Here is a 21782-nt window from a genome sequence, read left to right as displayed (position 1 = left end):
CTCTGACTTTTCGACTGGTGTATTCCACTGTCAGATTAGTTTAACCGGCGACCATCCACTGTCCCAAACTCTTCACTTACACTGAGGAACATTCCCTGAATAAATCATGTCCTCAGATCTAAAGGTCTTTTCTAAAAAAAAATCAAGTGTTATGAATACATTTTAGCATTGCAAACTTGCAATGTTGTTTCATGTGTATTTGTCTGACAAGCTTTTTAACTAATCCACTGCTGTACAAACAATAAAAAAAATCACCCAAAAGCATCAAATTCATTATATCAATTCATGACCCTGACTTGCTTCTCTTTACAGTTCCAGGAGTGAGGCCTGCTTCCAGAGCTAGTCAATGCAATGTGGGGAATGCAGTAGTCAATTTAGACCAGATATTAGCTTTAGCAATCTGGTTTGAGGATATCTGAGATAATGCCCTGGTCGAAAAGTGTAATGGGACCTTTAAGCTTTGTCCCGGGGGGTGGGGGTGGGGGAACTTGGGCAGGCGCAGTCAAGTTCCATTCTAATCCAAGATATTCGGCAGTCTAAGTTACAGTATCAGTGGTGATATATTTTATACAGTTAACAGTAATAAAGGTCAGAGACAAAATACCATTATGGAAATATCTATTTTAATTAAAGCATATAAACATCTGAATTATGTACATTTCCTCTGATATAATAGTGCACACAGTTGATTATTGGTACAAAAGAGCTGGTAGGAGACTGTTGAGTCAAGACTTTTGTCTAACACATCCACAATCAATAAGCAATTTACAACCACTCATGATATCAAAGCTCAGTTGGAGAAAAATTAAATTAAAAAAAAATTTGAACTATTTTAGCCCCCTCCGGGAATTTCAGTTTGACATACAATATTTTTACAGAAATCACTCAAAACTCCAATTGTTTTATTATAAAAAAATTAAATACTTGCCACTTGAAAGTCCCTTTACCTCAGTGCATTGCATTTAATACACAGCAAATAAAGCAGAACAGCTCAGTGTTGCCTTCTGTTCACCCTGTGGGACCACCATAATAAAGGGTAGGGTTATGTGGGGAGTCTTTAAATCCAACTCCATTGGATGAAGAAACACCTGTGCTGCTTGGCTGGAAGGATCTAACATAGAGTACGTTTACAAAATGTCAATGGCTCCAGAGTACAAATGGAGCCTATGAAGGGACAAAATCACCAGAGTCTCAGACAGGGTGTTGGTAGGGGCTGGGGGGGAAGCAAACGGGATATTCAGGGGAAGGCAGGGATCTGGAAAGTGAATTAAATGGTGAAGTCTTTAGCTGGGTTCACTCGAATTCTTTAATCGCTCTTGCATCTTCTCTAGTGGTTGATGGGGTTGGGTCAATTAGTTTTAAAATGCCTCCAGTACCAGCAGAGCCCAAGGGCTTCCTGCCAGCTACAGCTTTGCCATTAAAACTCACCCGTGCCTGTTTTTACAGAAATCCCGTTATTTGTGTCACAGGTGGTGTACTTGGAAATCACTCTGTAAGTCTAGGGAGATGGATGAAACTTTAAGCAATCCCTGAATGTTAAGGGCATGCCCAATGCAAGTAAACCCCAGTTCACATCTCCCCATCCAATATTCTGCTATTGCACGTGTGTGGGATGAGATTGTGAATACTGCAGTATTTTGCTGTTGCATTTTTTAATGTATACTAACCTAATCTAGAATAGATCTGAAAGGCACTTTAATACCAAACGGCTTTAAATGAAGATTTTGCCTCTTCACATAAATTTTATTCACAAACTCAAAACACCTCAGAACTTAAATAGCCTCTGTTCTCCGCTGAGTTAGCTGATTTCATCCCGACAGCAATGGAATGATTAAATGTCCTGAGCCAGCGGGGTAGAGAATTCAGCCAAGGTCCCCGCAATCAGATCACTGCTCACCAACTTTGCTGAAGTTAGTGGTTACTTCTCACCTCAACCCTGCCACTTCATCCCCACTACTTCATGATGTAACGTATTTATCTCAGTTCTACAGATAGCACTAGTCAGACATAATGGCAGTGGCTAGTATACTATGTGAGTGCTTCAACTCCTAGAACTTGCTAAATCTGAGAAGACTCAAGGCCACAGTAAATGCGACAGTTAATGTGTGGCCAGGAATTGCAATAGTTTAAAAGGGCCAAGAAACCTTTCCAACATAAAGCAATTCTGTGTCCCACTGCTGAAGAGAAATCTCCAGTTGTAAACGCTTCTATAAACTCTCATTTTTTTAATTCTATCTTTCCTTACTGCATGATAGCTGGCAACTAACACACTGATTTTAATAAGGGGGTAGGAATACCAGCCTTGTGGTAGTGTGAGTAAGGCACTGGTGTGGGGATAGGACAGCTCACATCTGTATGCTCTCTGATGAGTATTGAATTGAAACCAAGACTAAGTGAATTGGTACTTCACTTGTTGCAGGAAGTTTAAGAGTTGTACTGACAACCATGAGAAGGCTCCTTGAAAACATTCCTTCAAAAGCAGCTTGCAGACAGCAACAAGGAAATAGATTATTTTACAATGTGCCATCTAATATTGATGTTTAATAACCCTGGGGATGTGCAGAGAGAAAACAGTAATGGGGAGTATTCTTAGCAAATGCTAAGGATGTGTAGTTGTCATTAATAACACAAGAGATTCAGCAGATGCTGGAAATCCATAACAACACGCACAAAATGCTGGAGAAACTCAGCAAGTTAGGTAGTATCCATTGAAATGAATGAACAGTTGACATTTCAGGCCGAGACCCTTCATCAGGGTTGGAAGGGAAGGGGGAAGAAGCCAGAATATGAAAATGGGGGGAGGGTGACAGGTGAATGAAGTAAGAAGCAGAGGTGATGGGTGGAAAACAGAAAGGGGTGAAGGAGGAATATGTGAGAGGAGAGAGGACCGTGGGAGAAAGGGAAGGAGGAAGGGCACCTCCTGGGATGGGGTCAATAGGAAATAGAACGTTGGCCGCTGCAACAGCAATGGTCTTCTACTACTCCAGACGTGCTGAACATGAATTGTTGATCACCAACACTGACTTCTACCTTCCCACCCATACCAAAACTCTGTGGTTGCACCTCCGCTCTAAGCACTGGTATCTAATTGACTATGTCATCGTCAGGAAGAGAGACAGACAGGATGTAAGGGTGACAAGATCTCTGTGCAGTGCTGAATACTAGACAGACCACTGTCTCATCATTTCTGAACTGAACATTCATATCCAGCCCAAGAGACAACCACAAGGAAAGAAAGCCCCAGGGCGACCGCAAAGCAGCAACATAAAGCATTCTTTTGTTGGCACTCTGGAAGATTGCTTAAACTCCAGCCCCCTGTACAATCAGAATGTGGAAACTGCTTGGTCAACCCTTTGAGAACTGATCTACAACACTACTACACAGATTTTGGGGCCTACTACCTAAAAGCCAAGTTTGATTGAAACTGTGTTAACATCGAACTGCTGGATGAGAAACATCGTCTCCACAAAGCTTTCCTCAGTGACTGAAAGTCCATCTCAGCGAAGGATGCCATCAATAACATACGAAGGACTGTACAACACAAACTGCCAGATGCAGGATACCTGGCTGAGTAATAACGCTGATAAGGTCCAGGCATATGCAGATAGGCATGACTTAAAGAACTTCTATGTTGCACTAAAAGAATTCTGTGGTCCCACATCATCAGGATCATCCCCTCTCTTTAGTGCTGATGGGAACATGCTGACCATGGACAAAGAGAAAATTCTTCATAGGTAAGCAGAGCACTTTAACAGTGTCCTGTATCGTCCTCTGACTATAAGTGACGAAGCCATCATTCGCCTGCCCCAAGTACCTGTCAATGATGTTCTACTGACCTTTGCCGAGGCCCAGACAGCGATACATCAGCTCTCTAAAGGCAAAGCTCTTGGATCAGACACAATACCAAAGTTCAAAGTACATTTATCATCAATGTATGTATACATTATACAACCTTGAGATTATTCTCCCAACAGGCAACCACAAAATAAAGAAACCCCCCAAAAAAACATTAAAAAAGATCAAACACCCAATGTGCAGAGAGAAAAAAACAAATCATGCAAACAATAAATGCAAGCAAAAGGCGTTCTCAACTGAAGTCCACAGAGAGTTGGTCCACGGACCCTTATTTCAGCACAGAGCATTGCAGCAAGCTGAACCAGCCTGTTCCCCGCCTCGGACTCCATTATCCTGACTTTTTTCAATTTGGCCCCGTGCTTAAATTGGCATCCAAATGTCGGTTCTGTTGCCTGGACCCTGCCGCCTCAATTCGGCCTGGTGCTTAAATCAATCGAACCTCAGGCCTTTCTCACTCTCGGCAACAGGCCTGCTGCCTCACCTCGTCTTGGTTCTGCCACATCAAATTGCCTCTAAGTCCAAAGGAATGTTACAGACTGTTGCTCATGACGATCGTTTACCAGAAAAAGAGAGATCAACAAAGTATTTAGTTATTTTCCTTGTTTCATCAGCCACCAGCCAGAAGTCACTGAGATTCACCAGAGCCATCTTAAACCAGCTGAGGCCTACAAGGAAGGTGGTGCAATGCCAAAAGAAAAGCTCCAACTGCTCTTCCAACTCATGTGGCAGCAGAGACCATTCCAGAGGAATTTATAGTTGCATCCATCACCCACCTGTATAAGCATAAGAGAGACCAACAGTCCTGTGACAACTACTGTGGAATATCCTTGCTGTCTATCACAGGCGAGATCTTCACTAGACTTCTTCTTAACTGTCTCGCCTCACACCTTGATTAGGGTCTCCTACCAGAGAGCCAGTGTGGATTTTGGAAAGAGTGTGGGACTATCGACATGTTTGCTGCAAGGTAGCTGCTTGAGAAATGCCAGAACCAAAGCGCTGACCTGTTCTCCTGCTATGTCCATCTGACATCAACACTCAGCAGAAGGGGTCGATGGAAGATCACTACAAAGCACATGCCAGATGCCCAAGGAAATTCATCACCATGGTTCAGCAACTCCATGTTGGCATGCAAGCTAGAGTTCAGGACAATGGTGAGACATTCAAGCCCTTCCTCGTCTCAAATGGGGTCAAGCAGGGCTGCATCTGGTGCCGAGGCTATTCAGTCTGTTGTTGCCTGATGCCTTCAGAGACAGCGATGTAAGCTTCAGCATCAGATTCCCATGATGGGAAACTGTTCAATCTCAGAGGCTTCCTTTTTGCTGATGACTGTGCCTTCAATGCTGGTTCAGAAGATGAAGTGCAGTGCCATGTCAACAAGTTTTCTGATGTGTGTACCAACCTTGGGCTGACCCTCAACACCAAGACTGAATAATGCATCAGCCATTTCCAGGGAAATCATATGTTGAGCCAAACTTCACAATCACCAGTCAAGGACTCAACCCATTAAACAGGTTCACATATCTTGGCAGCACATAGTCCCAAGACAGCATCATTGATGATAAAGTAAACACCAAGATTACAAAAGCGCAGCCTTCAGCAGACTTTATACCAACGTCTGGAACAAAAGAGGCATAAATCTACATAGGAAGCTGACGGTGTACAGGGCCACAGTACTTCCCACTTTGCTTTACATCTGCAAAACATGGACAGTGTTTCAACGGCGTGCCAAGAAACGGAACCATTTCCACACAGTCTGCGTCAGAAAGCCCCTCAACATTGACAAGACAGAATCCCTGGAAAATGGTGGCAGCAGTGGGATGGCCAGTCACAAAGGGGTGCGTTCAACTCAGTGGAGAGTGGGATTGCTGTCCCAAGTCAGGAAACTTAACCCCCAATCAAGTCTAAAAATGAAGCAAATGCCTGGGAAACAGCAGGGACCTCAGAAGAGGAAGAACTTCAGCCCAGGGCCAAAATTATAAGGGTCAAGTGGCATCACCTCCAAACCCCCCCAATATATCTGTTCAGGGAATTTTTCTCTGCCCAGCAGAGGAGAGATGATGATTTCAGAAAGGAATGCTAAAGCCTGCAGAGGTCTGTTGACGCTGTCGCCCAGCTTAAGTCAACCGTCTCCCCATCTGACCAGTCCTTCAACCCTCCTGCTCTGCTGCGGAAGGGTCCCAAGATGCGTTCTTCTCAACATGGTGACAGTATTGGGAACTATTTCCTCAGGTTTGAAAGGATAGCCTAGACATGGCAATGGCCAGAGAAGTGGGCCTGCCAAGTAGTGCCACTAATGACAGGTATAACTCTCGAAGCCTACACTGCAATAGAAGAGATATCCAACAACTATCCTGACCTGAGGGAGGCAATGCTGGCTAAATATGACATAAGCAGAAACCTATCACCAACACTTCAGTTCCTGCACTTTTCTGCCAGGGGAGTCACCCACTGAGGCATATCACCACCTGAGGGGTCTTTACTGCTGACGAATTTGACCAGTGCAAAGAGGAGATTGGTGAGGCTATTGTTCTGGAGCAGCTGCTGTGGTTTCTTCCTCCAGACACCAGAACATGGGTCGAGAGCATGAGCCTGCGGATGGACTCTCTGTGGGCCTGACTTGCCCTGCAGTACCTCCATGCCCACAAGGGGGCGCCATCATTCTGAAGCAACAGAGACTAACCCTTCAAGGGACTCTCAGGGTAACTCGGTAGAAGTGGGAGAAAAGCCAGCAAAGAATCTTTGGTAGTTTCTTATAAGACTTATTTTCTATCATTGTCAGCAGGTTGGTTACAAATCCTCTCAAGAAGGCCAAGTTATCAGGCATGTAATCACACACAAGAGAAAATCTGCAGATGCTGGAAATCCAAGCAACATACACAAAATGCTGGAGAAACTCAGCAGGACAGGCAGTATCTATGGAAAAGAGTACAGTCGATGTTTCAGGCCAAGACTCTTCACCAGTCCTGCTGATCAGGTATGCGCTATGTACTGAGTGAGAGAGGGAGATAGGGGCTTGCCAGGAGTTCACACTGGACAAGATTAGGTATGGAGCTATTATTGTGTTTTCTTGTAGCTATCTTTTTGTAAATATTGGTATTTTTTCATTATTTTCACTCATTTTTGTAAGTTCAATTTTTAACGCACCTAATAAACACCTTTGTACTAAAGTGCTAAGCGACTGCAGCCATTTTTTTCTTTGGTAAAATTAAAGGTGATGGCCCATGTTTTAACATATGGTGCCACTGAGGTACTTACCAAGGTGGGCCTGCTCAGTATCTACACCATCCTGATGCAGTCTCAGTTACACTGGGCAGGCCACGTAGCTCAAATGCTAGACCTTTGGCTGTCTAGGAGACTGCTTTATGGTGAACTACAAAAGGAAAACATTCCAGTAGAGGCCAAAGGAAACACTATAAAGACACCCTTAAAACGTCACTAAAAGCCTTTGGCATCAACCTAGACACATGGGAACATATCACCCAGGATCGGGTTGAGTGACGCTCCTCCCTCCATAAGGATGCAGCGATACATGGGGCAGAAAGGGCGATTGCAGCAGAGAGACTTAGGCTGGCCAGGAAAGCCCAAGCCAGTGACCCCCAATTTAGCATGTTTGCCATCTTTTATCCACACCAAATAACTTTTTGAGTGTGGATTAGCACCCCCATCCACCTGTGCACCCATGGACCAGTCCTGTCCCTACAAATCACAGATGACTGGAGTGGTTCTCATCGTTGCACAGTGGGCAAACAAACTGAATGGTGGAGGAAGGGAAACCCCGTTCTTTGAAGAAGGTGGACATTTCTGATGTTCTGGAAAGGAAAGCCTCTTCTTGAGAACAGATGCAGCGAAGGTGAAAGGACTGAGAAAAGGAAATGGTATTTTTACAGGAGACAGGGTGGGAAGAGGTATAGACAAGATAGTCATGGGAGTCAGTAAGTTTATGAAAGATCGGTAGACAGTTCATCTCCACAGATGGAGACAGAGATATCACGAAAGAGGAGAAAGGTGTCAGAAATGGACCAAGTGAATTTAAGTGCAAAATGGAAGTTAGATGCAAAATTAATAAAATTGAAAAGCACAGCATGGTTGTATAAAGCAGCACAACTCAGTCGGCAATGTAGCGCAGAAGATTTGGGGAACATTACCAGGGAAGGCTTGGAACATGGACTGTTCCACGTAGTAAAAGCTCATTTTTACAACCATGAGTTTGGAGAAAGTGGGAGGAAAAAGACATTTTTGAGAGTGAGGACCAGTTCCGCTAGACAGAGGAGGGTAGTGGTGGAGGGGAACTGGTTGGGTCTGTTGTTGAGAAAGAAGCAGACAGCTTTAAGGCTGGCCTTCATCATTCTCCAAAGCTGCTGTGTGACCTGAACTTCTCCAGCATCTTGTGTGTGTTACTGAGGTAATCAATAATTAGTTTTAGAATATAGTAACTGCAAAAGATTTGAAAGCTGTGATGGAATTTTAGTGTCTTAAAGCAGGATGGAACAAAAGTGAAGTCGAAATAAATCATATTAATAAGTTTCCCTATATAACCGTTTGTTAAGTACACTAACAGAATAGCAGAGTTACATAAAATGGGCAAATAGAACAGTCAATGCTGTGCACCCTCTATGGAGTTACCGGCTACACCGGATATGGCCAGTAGATGGCAGTATGAAGTAGAGCATGCATTTGCTTGCTGCATTCAGTGAGGAAAAGGGGAACAGCTCAGCCACTCAATGGATGCAGGTCGACTTTAACCTTTTCACCATTGCTAAGCATTCCGATAGTAGGGTAGAACCCTCCAGATGGCACTGGTGCTTCTTTCCTGCCAATTATCTTTCCATTTCGAGTAAAAAATACCTGAAAGAGATTTTTAAATTAATACCTGCAGTGGGCATATAGAACACAGAAAACTCTAAATAATGCTGCAACAGAAAAAGCTGATTTCAGTTCAGGCTTCAGCACACTTGCCCTGATGGAAAGTGTCTTCCTCAGTTCATAATCAAACTCCACTTACATTCTGCTTCATGGATACCGCAAGGTCAAAATCAGGATTGCTCAGAACACAAAACAGTCCTCTGACATGACAATTTGAAGCAAAAAAAAACTAATGTGCTAGCCAGCAGGAACTGAAACAGAAAATGCTGGGAGCACTCAGCGGGTCTGTGGAGAGAGCTATGTAAGAAGGTGAAGGCAGAGAAGTCAGTGTGGGAGTGGATAATTAAAGCCCAGGGCCACCCTTGAAACTGAACAGAGTTGTAAAACAGTCACAATGTGGTCACACACCTGTGCTTCATTTCTTCAGTGTAGAGGAGACCACATTGCCAACACTGAATGTATAACACTAGATTGGATAGTGCAATTGAATTGTGGCTTCATCGTTGGGTCCCCGGATGGTGAAGAGGGTGGATGTAGAATGACAGATGCTGCATGGAAGGGCAGTGGTTGGAGGAGATGGAAGGGTGGGCCAGGGAGTTGCAGAGGGGAATGGTCCCTTTGGAATATTGAAAGGGAAGAGGTGAGGAAGATTCATCTGGTGGTGGATCCCAATTGAAAACTCTGCAGATTATAAGGGATGACCCACTGAATGTGGAGACTGGTGGGGCAGACAAAGGGACTGTATCCTTGCACAGGTTGAGATGAAAGGGATTGAGGCTGAAACTGTGGTAAATGTTGGAGATGTGTCTCTTTCAGTTATGTTGATTGGGACACCACATGTATTCTCTTCTGCATAATAACATTACAAGATGTTGTCTATCTAGTCAAGAGAGCACAGAGAGTCTTCGTTTAAAGTCTCATCTACAAGACGCCATTTTGAAGAGTGCAGCAATCACAATTTCACATTGAACAGCCCCAAGTATAGCAACACTAAAACCACTTTGCACCAAAATAGACTTTGTTCCTTGGTGGTCTAATTTTGTTCTTTCTTGTATATAATTTATGTTTAATTTCTCTTGAGAATGTTGTATATCTGATGTGATGTGCCTGTGATGTTGCTGCAGGGTTTTCATTTGTAACTGGGCGCACATGGACTTGTGCATCTGACAATAAACTCAGCTTTCACTTGGAGTAGGACCTGAATCCATTACCTTCTGACACAGCTAAGCTATAGCACACACTTCAGTTTGTCATATAAAAAATAATTTCTTTACTTGAATTGAGCTCCAAACATAGACAAAGCTTTCATGCTTTCGAACAGAAAGAAAAGAGATCAAGTGACGAGTACCCCTTCCCAAACTCTGGCTGTCACTTCTCTTTTGCTGTCTTTCATCAACAGCATGTTAAATGAAGATTTATCACACTGTGTCATATCCTACCCCAGGTCTCCAAACCCACAGAACTCCTTCCTTCACTCCTACTATCTGCATGCTATTAAATAATCTGCTATCTAATCATAATCTATTATATTACCTCCTCTCATTCTACAGTAGTGAAAAATGATTGAGACACAAGGGAAACAGAGCCAAGAAATGCGTCTATACCGTTACTTTCTTTCCATCATAATCTTGCTCCATATCTTCTCCTTCATCTTCTTCATCCTCATCATTAAAATACATGATGTTCCTCACTCGTCTCTGTTTGTATTTGACTTCTGCAGCGTCAATACAGTCATCACTGTCGGCTGTGGAAAGAAGCAGTCAGTCAGGACAAAGTACTTACAGGGAAGATGCACGGAAGCTTTCAAACTGCAACTGAATGGATTGATTATGGGACGCTGGCATTAATGTTTCATCAAACAGGACAAGTTCAATTAATTAAAGACACAGTAGAATGAAACAGGATATATAAATCACAGGCAGTTAAAGAAGGTGTTTAGTGTTGCTATAAATGTTTGAGGACTGAGATTCTATTATTTATGATTTAGTCTTAAAAGTTTAAATAACTTGTTTTAATTTCCTCATTCCTGGAATAGAAAAATTGATCACACACATAAGAACAGTACCCGCACTACATTCTATGCACAATCCTGGCATTTGAAAATTGTGACTCCTGTCGATCAAGGCCTGACGTCTACTCAATCCCCACAAAAAATCGTCCAGTTAACATTCAGTAAAGCTATGAAAGTTATAACTTGCAAGTCTTGCCCAATATTTGCAACTCATTTCTTATGAAGCCAGACAGCTTCAGCCAGGAGTCCTGCTCTCTGATAACAATGCAGAATCCATTTTAACCCTCAGCAAGTCGGTGGCATCCATTAGTCTCGCGAGACCATGGATCTGCACCTGGAAAGTCTTGCTTCTCCTCTCCAGAGCACAAGCCCGGCAGCCCAAGCAGCAAGTCTCCCCTCTCCACGACACCAATGTTGTCCAGGGAAGGGCCAGGGCCGATACAACTTGGCACCAGTGTCGTCGCAGGAGTTGCCAGAACGAGGTTGAAGGCAACGTTGGACTGCCTTCGGGACTCCAGCTCTGGATTTGTCCTCAGGGTTTACCCCCGAAGCCTTTCCCATGAGTGCGTATGGCCACAAGGCAGTGGAGATTTGAAATCAGAGTTTTCCCTCTCTTAAATGGACTGCCTTCCCAGGCTGACAAGCACTGGTTTTAAGGTGCCAGGACCCACCTTCGCCCCTTCTCCTGTCAGTAGAAACAGTTCCGCCGGGCTTAGAGGCTAAGCCACACAAGAAGGCCAGGAGTTGGACTTGGTTGTCAGAGGCTATTTGAGTGCATGCCATGAGGAGCAGTTTTAGGTAGTGGGAGCTTGTCCCCACTACCACCCCTCGGCTTGACAACCTTAGGAACCTCAGAAAGTACTGCTTTGAAATTGGAGGTCCAAAAATGGCCTGGGTATTTTTTTGAGTGATGTGGAGCTGTGGCTTGTACACTAAGACAATCAGGTAAGACCTCTACCTACTGGTATATCACCTAAAGGGGTAAGGCACCAGGGAGCTTGCAGCAGGATTATCACATCATACCCCACTCTTCCACCACCCCAACTTTGGTGATCAACTGCATTAGGCAGACTAATTCCTCAAAGTGGACAAAAAGAATTTGGCACTGTCATTATCAAAGTAAACCCAAAAGCACGGATAGGAAGTTGGCTAAAGGACAGAAACTACTGCTTGATGGATATTTCTCAAAATAGCGGGAAATAACCAGCACCATCCTCCAGGGTCACCGCTGAGACCACAGCTCTACTCTTAAATAATTAACTACATGAAGTGAAACTTAAATTGTAACCACATTGCTCAATGACAGCAGAGTTCTGGATGACCTCAAGTTTAGTAGGACAGAAAATGGGAGGCCAGCCAAGAGAAGTCCAAAGGTATCCTAAGCACAAATGAAGACTATGGATGAGCACAGCAAGGCAATTTACCAGAGATGGAAATAGCTGCCCTTTCGGGATGCCACAGACACAGACAAGGCTGAACGTCATTCCAGACTGTAAACATTCCTATTCAGTCTCAGAGCTGCCAACGGGAGGAATGGATCCAGTGGCTAGGGAATGGAGTTTATGTTGAGGAGCAAGCCGGGGTGATGTCTAGGCTTTGTTCCATGCAGGCGTGATCTGCTTTATTATCTGATGAGTTACAAATGGAACTGAACATTGCACAATGAATATCCCTTTAGAACTTAAGGAAGATCACTGAGGCATCAGCTGACGATGATGGGTGGGGTTGCAACACTGTCCAGTGGATATGGTCTGGTGATAGAATGTTTGGCCTCCACAACTACAACCTTCTTCCTACCCAAGTGCTTTGACTACAGCCAGTGGAAAGATTGTCCTGGTTTTCATTGATTTCAACTTTTTTAAGAAAAGTTCTTCAATGCCACACTTGGTCACATGCTGCTTAATGTCAAAGACAGTCACCCTCAACTCATCTCTGAAATTCAGCACTTTCATCCATGTTTGGACTAAGGATTTAGTGTCACCGGGATACAAGTGGTCCCAACAGAATCCAAATGGAGCATCAGTCAGCAGATTATTAAGTGTCATGAGACTGTTGTTAATGACTCTTAGCATCACATTGCTAACAACTGACTGTAGACTGAGGGTTGTAAATCAGCTGAAGTGGTTTTGTTTTTTTTTGTGAGCTGGATAGAAATGGACCACATTGCTGGGAAGATGATAGCTGTAGATGACAGAGTCTCCACAAGGCTTAACTATATTTACTTGCATAGCTACTTCCTAATGCAGAGAGACTGACAAGGACAATGACTGGGTCATTTTTGTACTTGTGTTGCCTCACTTACTACTGTTGCAGGTTCAGAATGACAGTTATTTGTTCAGAATGCAAGGATGTCTGTCAGTATTAATGCTACCCCCAACCACTCTGCGATGAACAGTGAGGCTCCCACCCGTTAGCCTAAAATGCTGCTTTGACATGAAGCACAGACTCATTAGCTGAGGCTGGACAGTAGGTGGTAATTAGTTTCCCTGGCTGTGTTTGACTTAATAGCTTGTGACTTCCTGGGGTTCTGAGTCAATGGTGAAAACTTTCAGGTTCTTTTCTACAGGCATTTGATCTGTATAACTTTGTGGGCCATTTCAAAGCACAGTTAACAGGCAACCACTTTGGTGCAAGAACACTCAAGTAGGCTTCCTTCTGCCAGTCGTGTGAACGAGTTGGCTTTTTACAATTCCAACATTTTTGTTTAAAAGAAATTCACGGTGGTATCTGACCTTTTGTTTTCTAGGTTATTTGTCCAATGACCTAACTTGTTCAATGTAGCCGGAGTAATCAAATCCTCCTGAAAGACAGTTTTTTTTGGGGGGGGGCGCAGGAGATCCAAAGTCCAGGAGGGACAGGAGGGATCCAATTCAATGACAGGTTCAGGGGGAATCCAAGGACTGGGTTGAAACTTGCTGTGCTGTAAACGGCCAGAATGTTCTAGAAATGAGGAGGAAAAATCTGAGCAACTACAGAAACCTGAAAGAGAAATATACACAGTTACAATGACCTGAGGAACTACATTAGCTATACTAAGTGATGGAAAGCCTCTGCATCTCTAGGTGAGGTATAGGTGGAGGTGCTGGCTTGACAGAAGCAAGGACAGCCTACTGTCATATTAGAATAGGAAGTGTTATTAAAGCAACACTCAGAGATGCAACATATTGAAGCAATCATGAAGAAGGCACGTCAGAGGAGATTTGGTATGTTACCAAATATTCTTGCAAATTTCTACAGATGTACCATGGAGCATTCTGACCGGTTGCATCATGTCTGGTATGAAGGCTCCAATGCACGGGATCGGAAAAAGCCGCAGAGGGTTGTAGCCTCAGCTAGTTCCATCATGGGCACTAGCCTCCCCAGGATCAAGGACATCTTCAATAGGTGATGCCCCAAAAAGCATGAAGGACCCTCACTACCCAGGGCATACTCTCTTCTTAGTACTACCATCAGAGAGGAGGTATAGGAGCCTGAGTATGTTTTAGGAACTGCTCCTTCCCCTCTGCCATCAGTTTTCTGAACATTCCATGAACTCATGAACACTACCCTACTATTTAGCTCTCTTTTTGCACTATTTCTTATATATTATTGTAATTTATAATATTTTTATCTTTGCACTGTATTGCTGCCACAAAATTTCCCGACATATGTCAGTGACAATAAACCTGATTCTGAGAACAGTGAATGCTACCTACTAACATTTGCAACAATAGAAATTCTTTTTGGGAAAGTTTACCTTTCCTAAAGTCTAGTACGTGACAAGACTGCCAATTACTTCTTTACTGCTGCTGAGCATAGGAATTCTGTTCACCTGACAGTCGATTGAATTTCCCTCCCACGGAGAGTTCCATAACTTCAACCTCTGACATTAAGTGGGTGAGGCTAGATTAACTGAGATGGAACGCATCTTCTCCTTTGTTAGTTAATAACCTCGTGGGAAGACTGAAACATGCGCTGAAATCGTTGTGTGCAAGCTGATGATATAAGCTGCGCTTTAAAATCATGTCCACATCTCAATATATCAATTGCAGCATCCAGTCAGAATGAACTAATTGCGTTAATGTACACCCAACAAATGTAATAGTAGCAGTGGCTACCACCTCGGAGAGAAGTCACAACTTCTCCTCTTACATGGAAGGCGTTTATTGCTGCCAATCACCTATTACAGCAATGCTTTACCAAGGCAGTAACAAGTCATGGGAGAGTTCAGAAGACAGCAAACACTGATTTTCAAACATAATTCTGGATGCCTTGGTTGATGAGGTGGAGATAAGGAGCAATCCTTTATGCCCAAGGCTGAAATACATTAGAGTGTACAAGGTGGGAGATGGGGGGAAGTGATCAACATCAGGAGTGAAGTCTTATGCCTGTTTGGCTTTGCATGGAATCTGGAGCTCATCTTTTCCAACATGGATATGATCGTCAGCTTCACTTCAACAGAGACTCAATCATCATACACCACCTGGTGGCTGAAGTCAACAGACATATGGTTGAAACATGATCTCCCATTCCCTCAAAGATTACCAGGGTTGCTGAGATGCTGCCTTGGGGAAGCATGTCTTGTTTTCCTTTATTCTCTCAGAGTGACAGCATTTATAGTTATACCACTGCCATATGCTGAACACCCTTGCTGTTTTCCAGCAAGCAGCCAGCTCAGACTACTCCAGGGGAGATGGTGTGGCTTGAAGCCCATGAGTAACTTGAGCTTCTCCTTCAGGCCCACCTACAGCCTTCTCCATTGCACAGGAGCAGCACTCTATGGCAACAAGGGACACATTAGCAGGACTGTAAAAGGCACATAGAAAACAGGCATTAAGGGTATGGACAAGGATAGTTCATTGATGCAAGTGTTTTTTTCTTAATTGGATGGGCAAAAACGATTCAACATGTTTGGTTTTGTGTTCATCAGCTGTAGTCGAGCTTCAGCAGAAATTATCAGGGAAAGGAGAAAAGAAAGATGGGAATTAGGATGGGACCGAGGGTCTTGTTTTCCTTTGTTCTTATTGACTCATGCGACACACACATGGCTGGGATAATAATTCTGTATTGTTCAGCACCAGATAATCTAAATGCACCACAATGCATGGAATGAAGGCACCCCCACTCCACTGCTAGGTAGAGAGGTCCAGGGTTTAGGCTGAAGCCAGAATGACGAGTGCTTTGGAAGAGTACCATAGATGGTAGCATTGCAATGTATAGTCAAAGCAGCCTTTGGGAGTCACTGCATTCTTATGACGCAAACACTACAGCTCTGGTATGCTAGTTATGCTCAGGAAACACTCGGGTGAAGGATGGGGTACTAATCATGCAAGGAGCTTTTTCTTGACAGATGTCAACCATCATCAATGCTGCTGGCACACACTCATTCAAACAAGTGAAGAATATTCCTTCACAATTCTGGATCAAAGTCAGGAATTGCCTCTGTCCACAGTTTACACCACTTGAGAAGCTTGTGCAACTACAGTAGCTAGGTGGAGACACCAGAGATAGCACCTGCTGGAATCTGAAGCAACACACAAAGTGGGTCAGTCAGCAACTGAGAAGGAAAAAGGACAATCAACATTTTGGCTCAAGACCCATCTGGACTACTCACAGGAATTTAGGGGACAGCTTTTTGAACTCTAAAAGACATTCAATGGTCTGGTACAGCAGACTGCCTCAAGAGAGTTGTACTTACTCTCTGGGTGTGCAGTGTGTTGATTACGTGCTTGTGACTGCTGTGAGCATTTCCAATGCTGGGGAAATGAATGTGTTTGGGTCTCCTGTACAGGCAATGGACTTGGTGTGGAGCCTTTCATGCCCTGTAAATTAATTGCCTGTACCATAGAAAGCCACACATCTGCTCTGCCTTGAATAAAATCAGAAAGGTCTGAAAACACTCAGATCAGGCAGCATTTGTGGAAGGAGACATAGGGTTCGAGTATTTCCAGGACTGCTTTTATTTTCATATTCCCAGCTGGTGCAGATTTTAAAAATTTTTAGTAATTGCTTTCTACTCAGAGAGTAGATGAAACCCTCTCTACTTAAGTAGAGAACCCACCTCACCTCCAGAGGTGGCTGCAACCTGGATAACATTACCCACATCTGCCACAGCTCCCTGCAAGCAAAGATATAGTGACCTACCATGACCTTGACTGCCCTGGGCAGAATGACTGGGACATGACTTTGCAGTTGGAGATCGGCCAACTGCAGGAGACATATCTCAAAGACGACCACTTTGGACACATTGCTCCTGAGTGCATGTACAACTTGTTCTCCACAAACATAATGTACAGCACAGAAAAAGCTCACCTCACCCATGGTGACTGTAATGCCTGTTTATGCTAACACTAGTAGGATCGGCCTAGAGCCTGAAAGTCATTGAGAATCTTTTTAACTAGTGCACCAATGATGTCCGCTCACTGTTGAAACAGGTTTCCTGTGCACGGGTACCACCTGGCAATCACCAGATTGAGACAGGCCAATTTGTCAAAATCAATATTGCACAAGGATCAGCAGAATCGACTGCCTACTCTCCACGCATCCAAGTGTACATGGAATTCTATTCCACTTAAGTAGCAGTCACATTAAAAATGCACTCTTGTTATAAGCGCATGATCTTCTATGTACAGTGCCATAGTGCAGCTCTGGAGTTGAAAATAACACAGAGCCCAATTTTGCGACTTCTGTCTACGTGACATTGAATGTGCGATATACTGAATAGCAAAATGCAGCTTGCAGAGTTACATTTCCTGGCAAGTCAATATCGGGTACCAGCAAGGTAGCATTGACAATCAAAGAGAAACAGATACAGATGTGTAATGGTTTGCAAATGGAAATTAGAAAATAGTAGATCACATAAATAGCAGGTCTTTGCAGTAGGGAAAAAAGAATAAAATATCAGAGATATAAAGAAAATTAAGCATAAATGAAGGGAACAGAGATAATTGAAGGATCATTACAAGCAAAAAATGACAACAGACAAACCAATGAGATTACAGAGACACACATCTCCAGGTGTTGATGACTTCTATCCCATGGTGTTACAAGTACAAGGTGAGGGATCTGCTATAATCCTCTACAGTATCCTGATTCAGGAACACTTTCCTTAGATTGTTCCTAAATGGCACTAGTTTTACCAAAAGGCCAAGTGGCAAATTAGGGAATTTCTGTAACATTTGAAGTTACTAAAGCTTAGTTTACACAATTACTGGTGGCAGTGATAATACAAATTGAGAAAGAGTTCCCACTGGGTCACAGAAGGGCAAGAAATTCATAGAGACCAGGCAAGGCCAAGAGAGTGACTAGGAAAGTTTAACCAGAAACAGTAGGAAAGGTACTATTCAGTTGTTCTTGAATATAGATAAACTTCTTACACAGGCAGGAAATAGGGTTAATGGGAAAGGTCTTTCAGAGCTTAAGTACTGCAATATGTGGGTGAATTGGAAGAGAAATGAGAGCACAGACTGCAGTGAGGGATGGGGTTTACAGAAGGAACAGGGGAATGGGATTCAGCTCTTTCTAACATTAGGGCGAGGAGATGGAGCAAGTGTGGAATTTAAACAAAAATATGAGAAAATGTCACATAACTAGCATTATCATTGTTGAGTGCATCTGAGAGGATGGTGGTGACAAGTCATCTTGAATCACAGCAGCCTACGTGAGCAGTATCCTTCTAATAGTGCAGAGAGTGCAGAGTTTCAAGGGAGCCATTTGTTTTAGAACATCCTATCTCTAACTTTAAGGAACCAAGGCATGTACGGCTGCTCCAATTTATGTTAAAAACAGAATAGACAGCACATGTGCGATGGGACTTAGTGGAGAAAAGGGGATCTGGACTGGGAGAGAACTCTTTAAGGAGTGGGTGCAGAGACAATGGGTCAATGCAAAAGTATGGAGAAAATGAGAGCTCCAAGTGATGATCAAAGACGTGGTCATCCAATGGAGAATGGAGCAAGGCAATAGAAGGGCTAACTCTAGTCAAGAGGTCTAAGGGGCTCCTTCTATGTTTGAATTTCTAAAAAGTCAGCAGACATGCTATTGCATAAATTTGGCTGCATTGTTGGGTCACCACATCCCAACTCATTCTTACTCAGAAATGAATAATTCCATTTTCGATATACGGGGCACGCTCCATATTATATATTGTACCAACAATGTTCTTACCATCACTGTCTAAAATATAATCTCGAGGAAACATGATACCACAACCCATGATATCACCCTTGTAGCAGCGAGGGCCAAAGGGATCTCCCACTCCACTTCCTTGGAAAAGTTTGCCATCATCTGAGAAAAGAAATCAGAAAATTCAGTAACACACACACACACACACACACACACACACAGCCACACATCTCTCTTTCATAAACTGTATACACACTCTCTTGTTCACACAAACATATAGACATTGTGGTATACAACAGTCACTTGCAACCACAGGGGCACTGTCACCATCTCTCAAACACACAAGCACTATCCTTCAGTCATATACTCCACAGCATGCATTTATTCGCAGTCTTTAACCCAGGAAAAATGGCCAAGCAACTCCTTGGGAAAGTAATCAGACAAATTTTGACACTGAGCACATGAGGAGATATCAGATGACCAAAATCTTGGTCCAAGGGGTAGATTTTAAGATTTTGAGATTTTAAGGAAGGAAAGACATAAAGGCAGAGAATTTCATGGAGGAAATTCTAGAGCTTAGGATCTTGGAAACTGAAGGCACAGCTGCTAATGGTGGAGTGATGAAAACTGTATATTTATAAGAGGGGAGAAAGGTTCTTGGAGTAGTGTAGAGAAGGATAACACAAGGGAAGAATTTCCTTACTCTGACACACAGGCAGCTTTGAACAAATGAACACTATACAGTATATGGATAATGTGTTTTTGTACACAGATACTATATTCTACTATAGATACTATATTCTGCATCAAGTTTATCCACCCCAAGTCCCCATTTTTAATGACCTAAATTACTTCTCAATCTGGCATCACTTCAGCTCTAAAATTTCTTATTCTTGAAATATAAACGCAACCCCTCGACTTTGTCTGTCCCCACCCAGTGCTACAAACCTCCAAGATCTCTGCTCTCTGAAAATTTTAGCCTCTTAATAGCCACAATTGTTACTGCTCTGCCAACCATCAGGCCATAAACAGGATTGCGTTCAACAGTCAGGCCATAAACTCGAGTTTCCCCTCCTAAAGCTCTGTGCTTATCTTAATATTCACTCCTTAAAAATCACCCTTACAACTTTCCTTTTGTTTTAAACCAAAGTTTTGGTCATCCAACTGAAAGTCTCATCTGGGCCAACATCAAATTTTGCAGTTTGGTCATTTGCTAGCTTGTTAAGCAGCTTGGTTCATCTTTTTTGGTACAATTATCAAGATAATTGGGGAGGGTTTGAACTAATTAGGTCGGAGGAAGAGAAAAAGAAAGCAGAAAAGACATTTTGGGTCTAGAGTGCAAACAGCTATAGATGATAGTGAAATCAGAAATATTCTAGAAAATCACAGGGACTAGATTGAAAATATCAAAATTGTCAGAGGCATTATTTGTTTGAACAATCAAACAAGGTGAGGAATACATTGTTAATATTGCTGGTGATCAAACCCTCAGGAAATAGAGAAGAATAAAGAGTAAGGAAATTAACAGTATTGCTCAAGGATGATGTTACAGTTCAAAATATAAAGAGATACTAGTTTGTTCAGGAACTGAATCTATTTAACTCAAGAAGCAGAGAGTGAAGTGTTTCATTATTGAGAATCTGTTTAATAAAACCTCAAACAAGGAGGTAATGGATAAGTATATTTTGGCAAATTCCCAAGACTAGTAGCAAAAATTGAATTGTAGAATTAGAAGATTCTTATGGCCCTAATGTAGCCTTGGAATAAACAAGTGGTCTAAGAAGTGGGATGTCTGATATTTTATATTTATGATAACTTTATACTTCTATGACTGCACAGCTCCAATGCCATATTAAAGTTTGCTGATAACACTGCTGTTGTTGGCTGAATCAAGGGCGGTGACAAACCAGCATATAGAAGGAAGATTGAAAATCTGTCTGAGTGGTGCCACAACAACAACCTCTCACTCAATGTCAGCAATACCAAGGAGATGATCTCTGAGTTCAGGAGGAGGAAACCAGAGGTCCACAAACCAGTCCTCATCAGGGGAATTAGAAGTGGAGAGGGTCAGCAACTTTAAATTCCTCTGTGTTACATTTCAGAGGATCTGCTCAGGGTGCCATTGTGAAGAAAGCATTGCAGAGCCTCTACTTCCTTAGGAGTTCGCAATGATTCCGCATGTTATCTAAAACTAACAAACTTCTATAGACGTGTGGTGGAGAGTATATTGACTACATCATGGCCTGGTATGGAAACACCAATGCCCTTGCATGGAAAAGCCTACAAAAAGTAGTGGATACAGCCCAGTCCATCATGGGTAGAGCTCTCCCCACTATTGATTATGTCTATACAGAGCTCTATCACAGGAAAGTAGCATCTATCATCAAGGACCCCCACCACCCAGGACATGCTCTTGTCTTGCTGCTGCCATCAGGAAGGTGGCACAGGAATCTCAGGACCCACAGTACCAGGTTCAGGAACAGTTATTACTCCTCAATCATCAGGCTCTTGAACCAGAGGGTATAACTTCACTCAACTTTAGTCACCCCATCACTGAACTTTTCCCACAACCTATGGACTCACTTTCAAGGACTCTTTATCTCATGTTCTCAATATTTATTGCTTACTTATTTAGTATTTCTTTTACTTTTTCTTTTTCTTTTGCATAGATTGTTGTTTTTATTTTGCACATTGGTTGTTGTCCACCCTGTTGAGTGTGGTCTTTCACTGATTCTATTGTGTATTTTGTGTCTACTGTGTGTGATTGCCCACAAGAAAATGAATCTCAGGGTTGTATATAGTGACATATATGTACTTTGATAATAAATTTACTTTTAACTTTGATACTTGGACAAAAGAGCTTCCTCAATCAAACTGTCCAATTAGAAAGGAGCTAAATGTCTGTTCTGGTTCTGCAAATTGAGGTTGGCCAAACAGAGTATATATTAGG

The 21782-nt window shown here is 42.8% G+C and overlaps 1 protein-coding gene across 4 annotated transcripts in view; it reads right to left on the bottom strand.

Moving 5' to 3' along the window:
* Window positions 1–631: 631 nt before the first annotated feature.
* The window catches only part of spryd3 (SPRY domain containing 3), a 239181-nt gene continuing 218030 nt past the window's right edge, over window positions 632–21782 (bottom strand). For 2 of the 4 annotated variants that reach the window (XM_063037983.1, XM_063037984.1), the window contains exons 10-12: window positions 18875–18994; window positions 10323–10462; window positions 632–8700 (exon numbers count right to left, since the gene is read on the bottom strand). In XM_063037983.1, the coding sequence (XP_062894053.1) occupies window positions 8566–8700; window positions 10323–10462; window positions 18875–18994 (395 nt within the window). In that variant the 3' untranslated portion in view covers window positions 632–8565. The remainder of the gene's footprint in view (window positions 8701–10322; window positions 10463–18874; window positions 18995–21782) is intronic. The other 2 variants (XM_063037985.1, XM_063037986.1) reach the window with 2 other exon arrangements.

This window comes from Mobula hypostoma, chromosome X1, assembly GCF_963921235.1.
Source record: "Mobula hypostoma chromosome X1, sMobHyp1.1, whole genome shotgun sequence".
Classification (NCBI taxonomy): domain Eukaryota; kingdom Metazoa; phylum Chordata; class Chondrichthyes; order Myliobatiformes; family Myliobatidae; genus Mobula; species Mobula hypostoma.
Note: the sequence above shows the minus strand (reverse complement) of the source record. Positions and strands in the feature narration are given on the sequence as shown.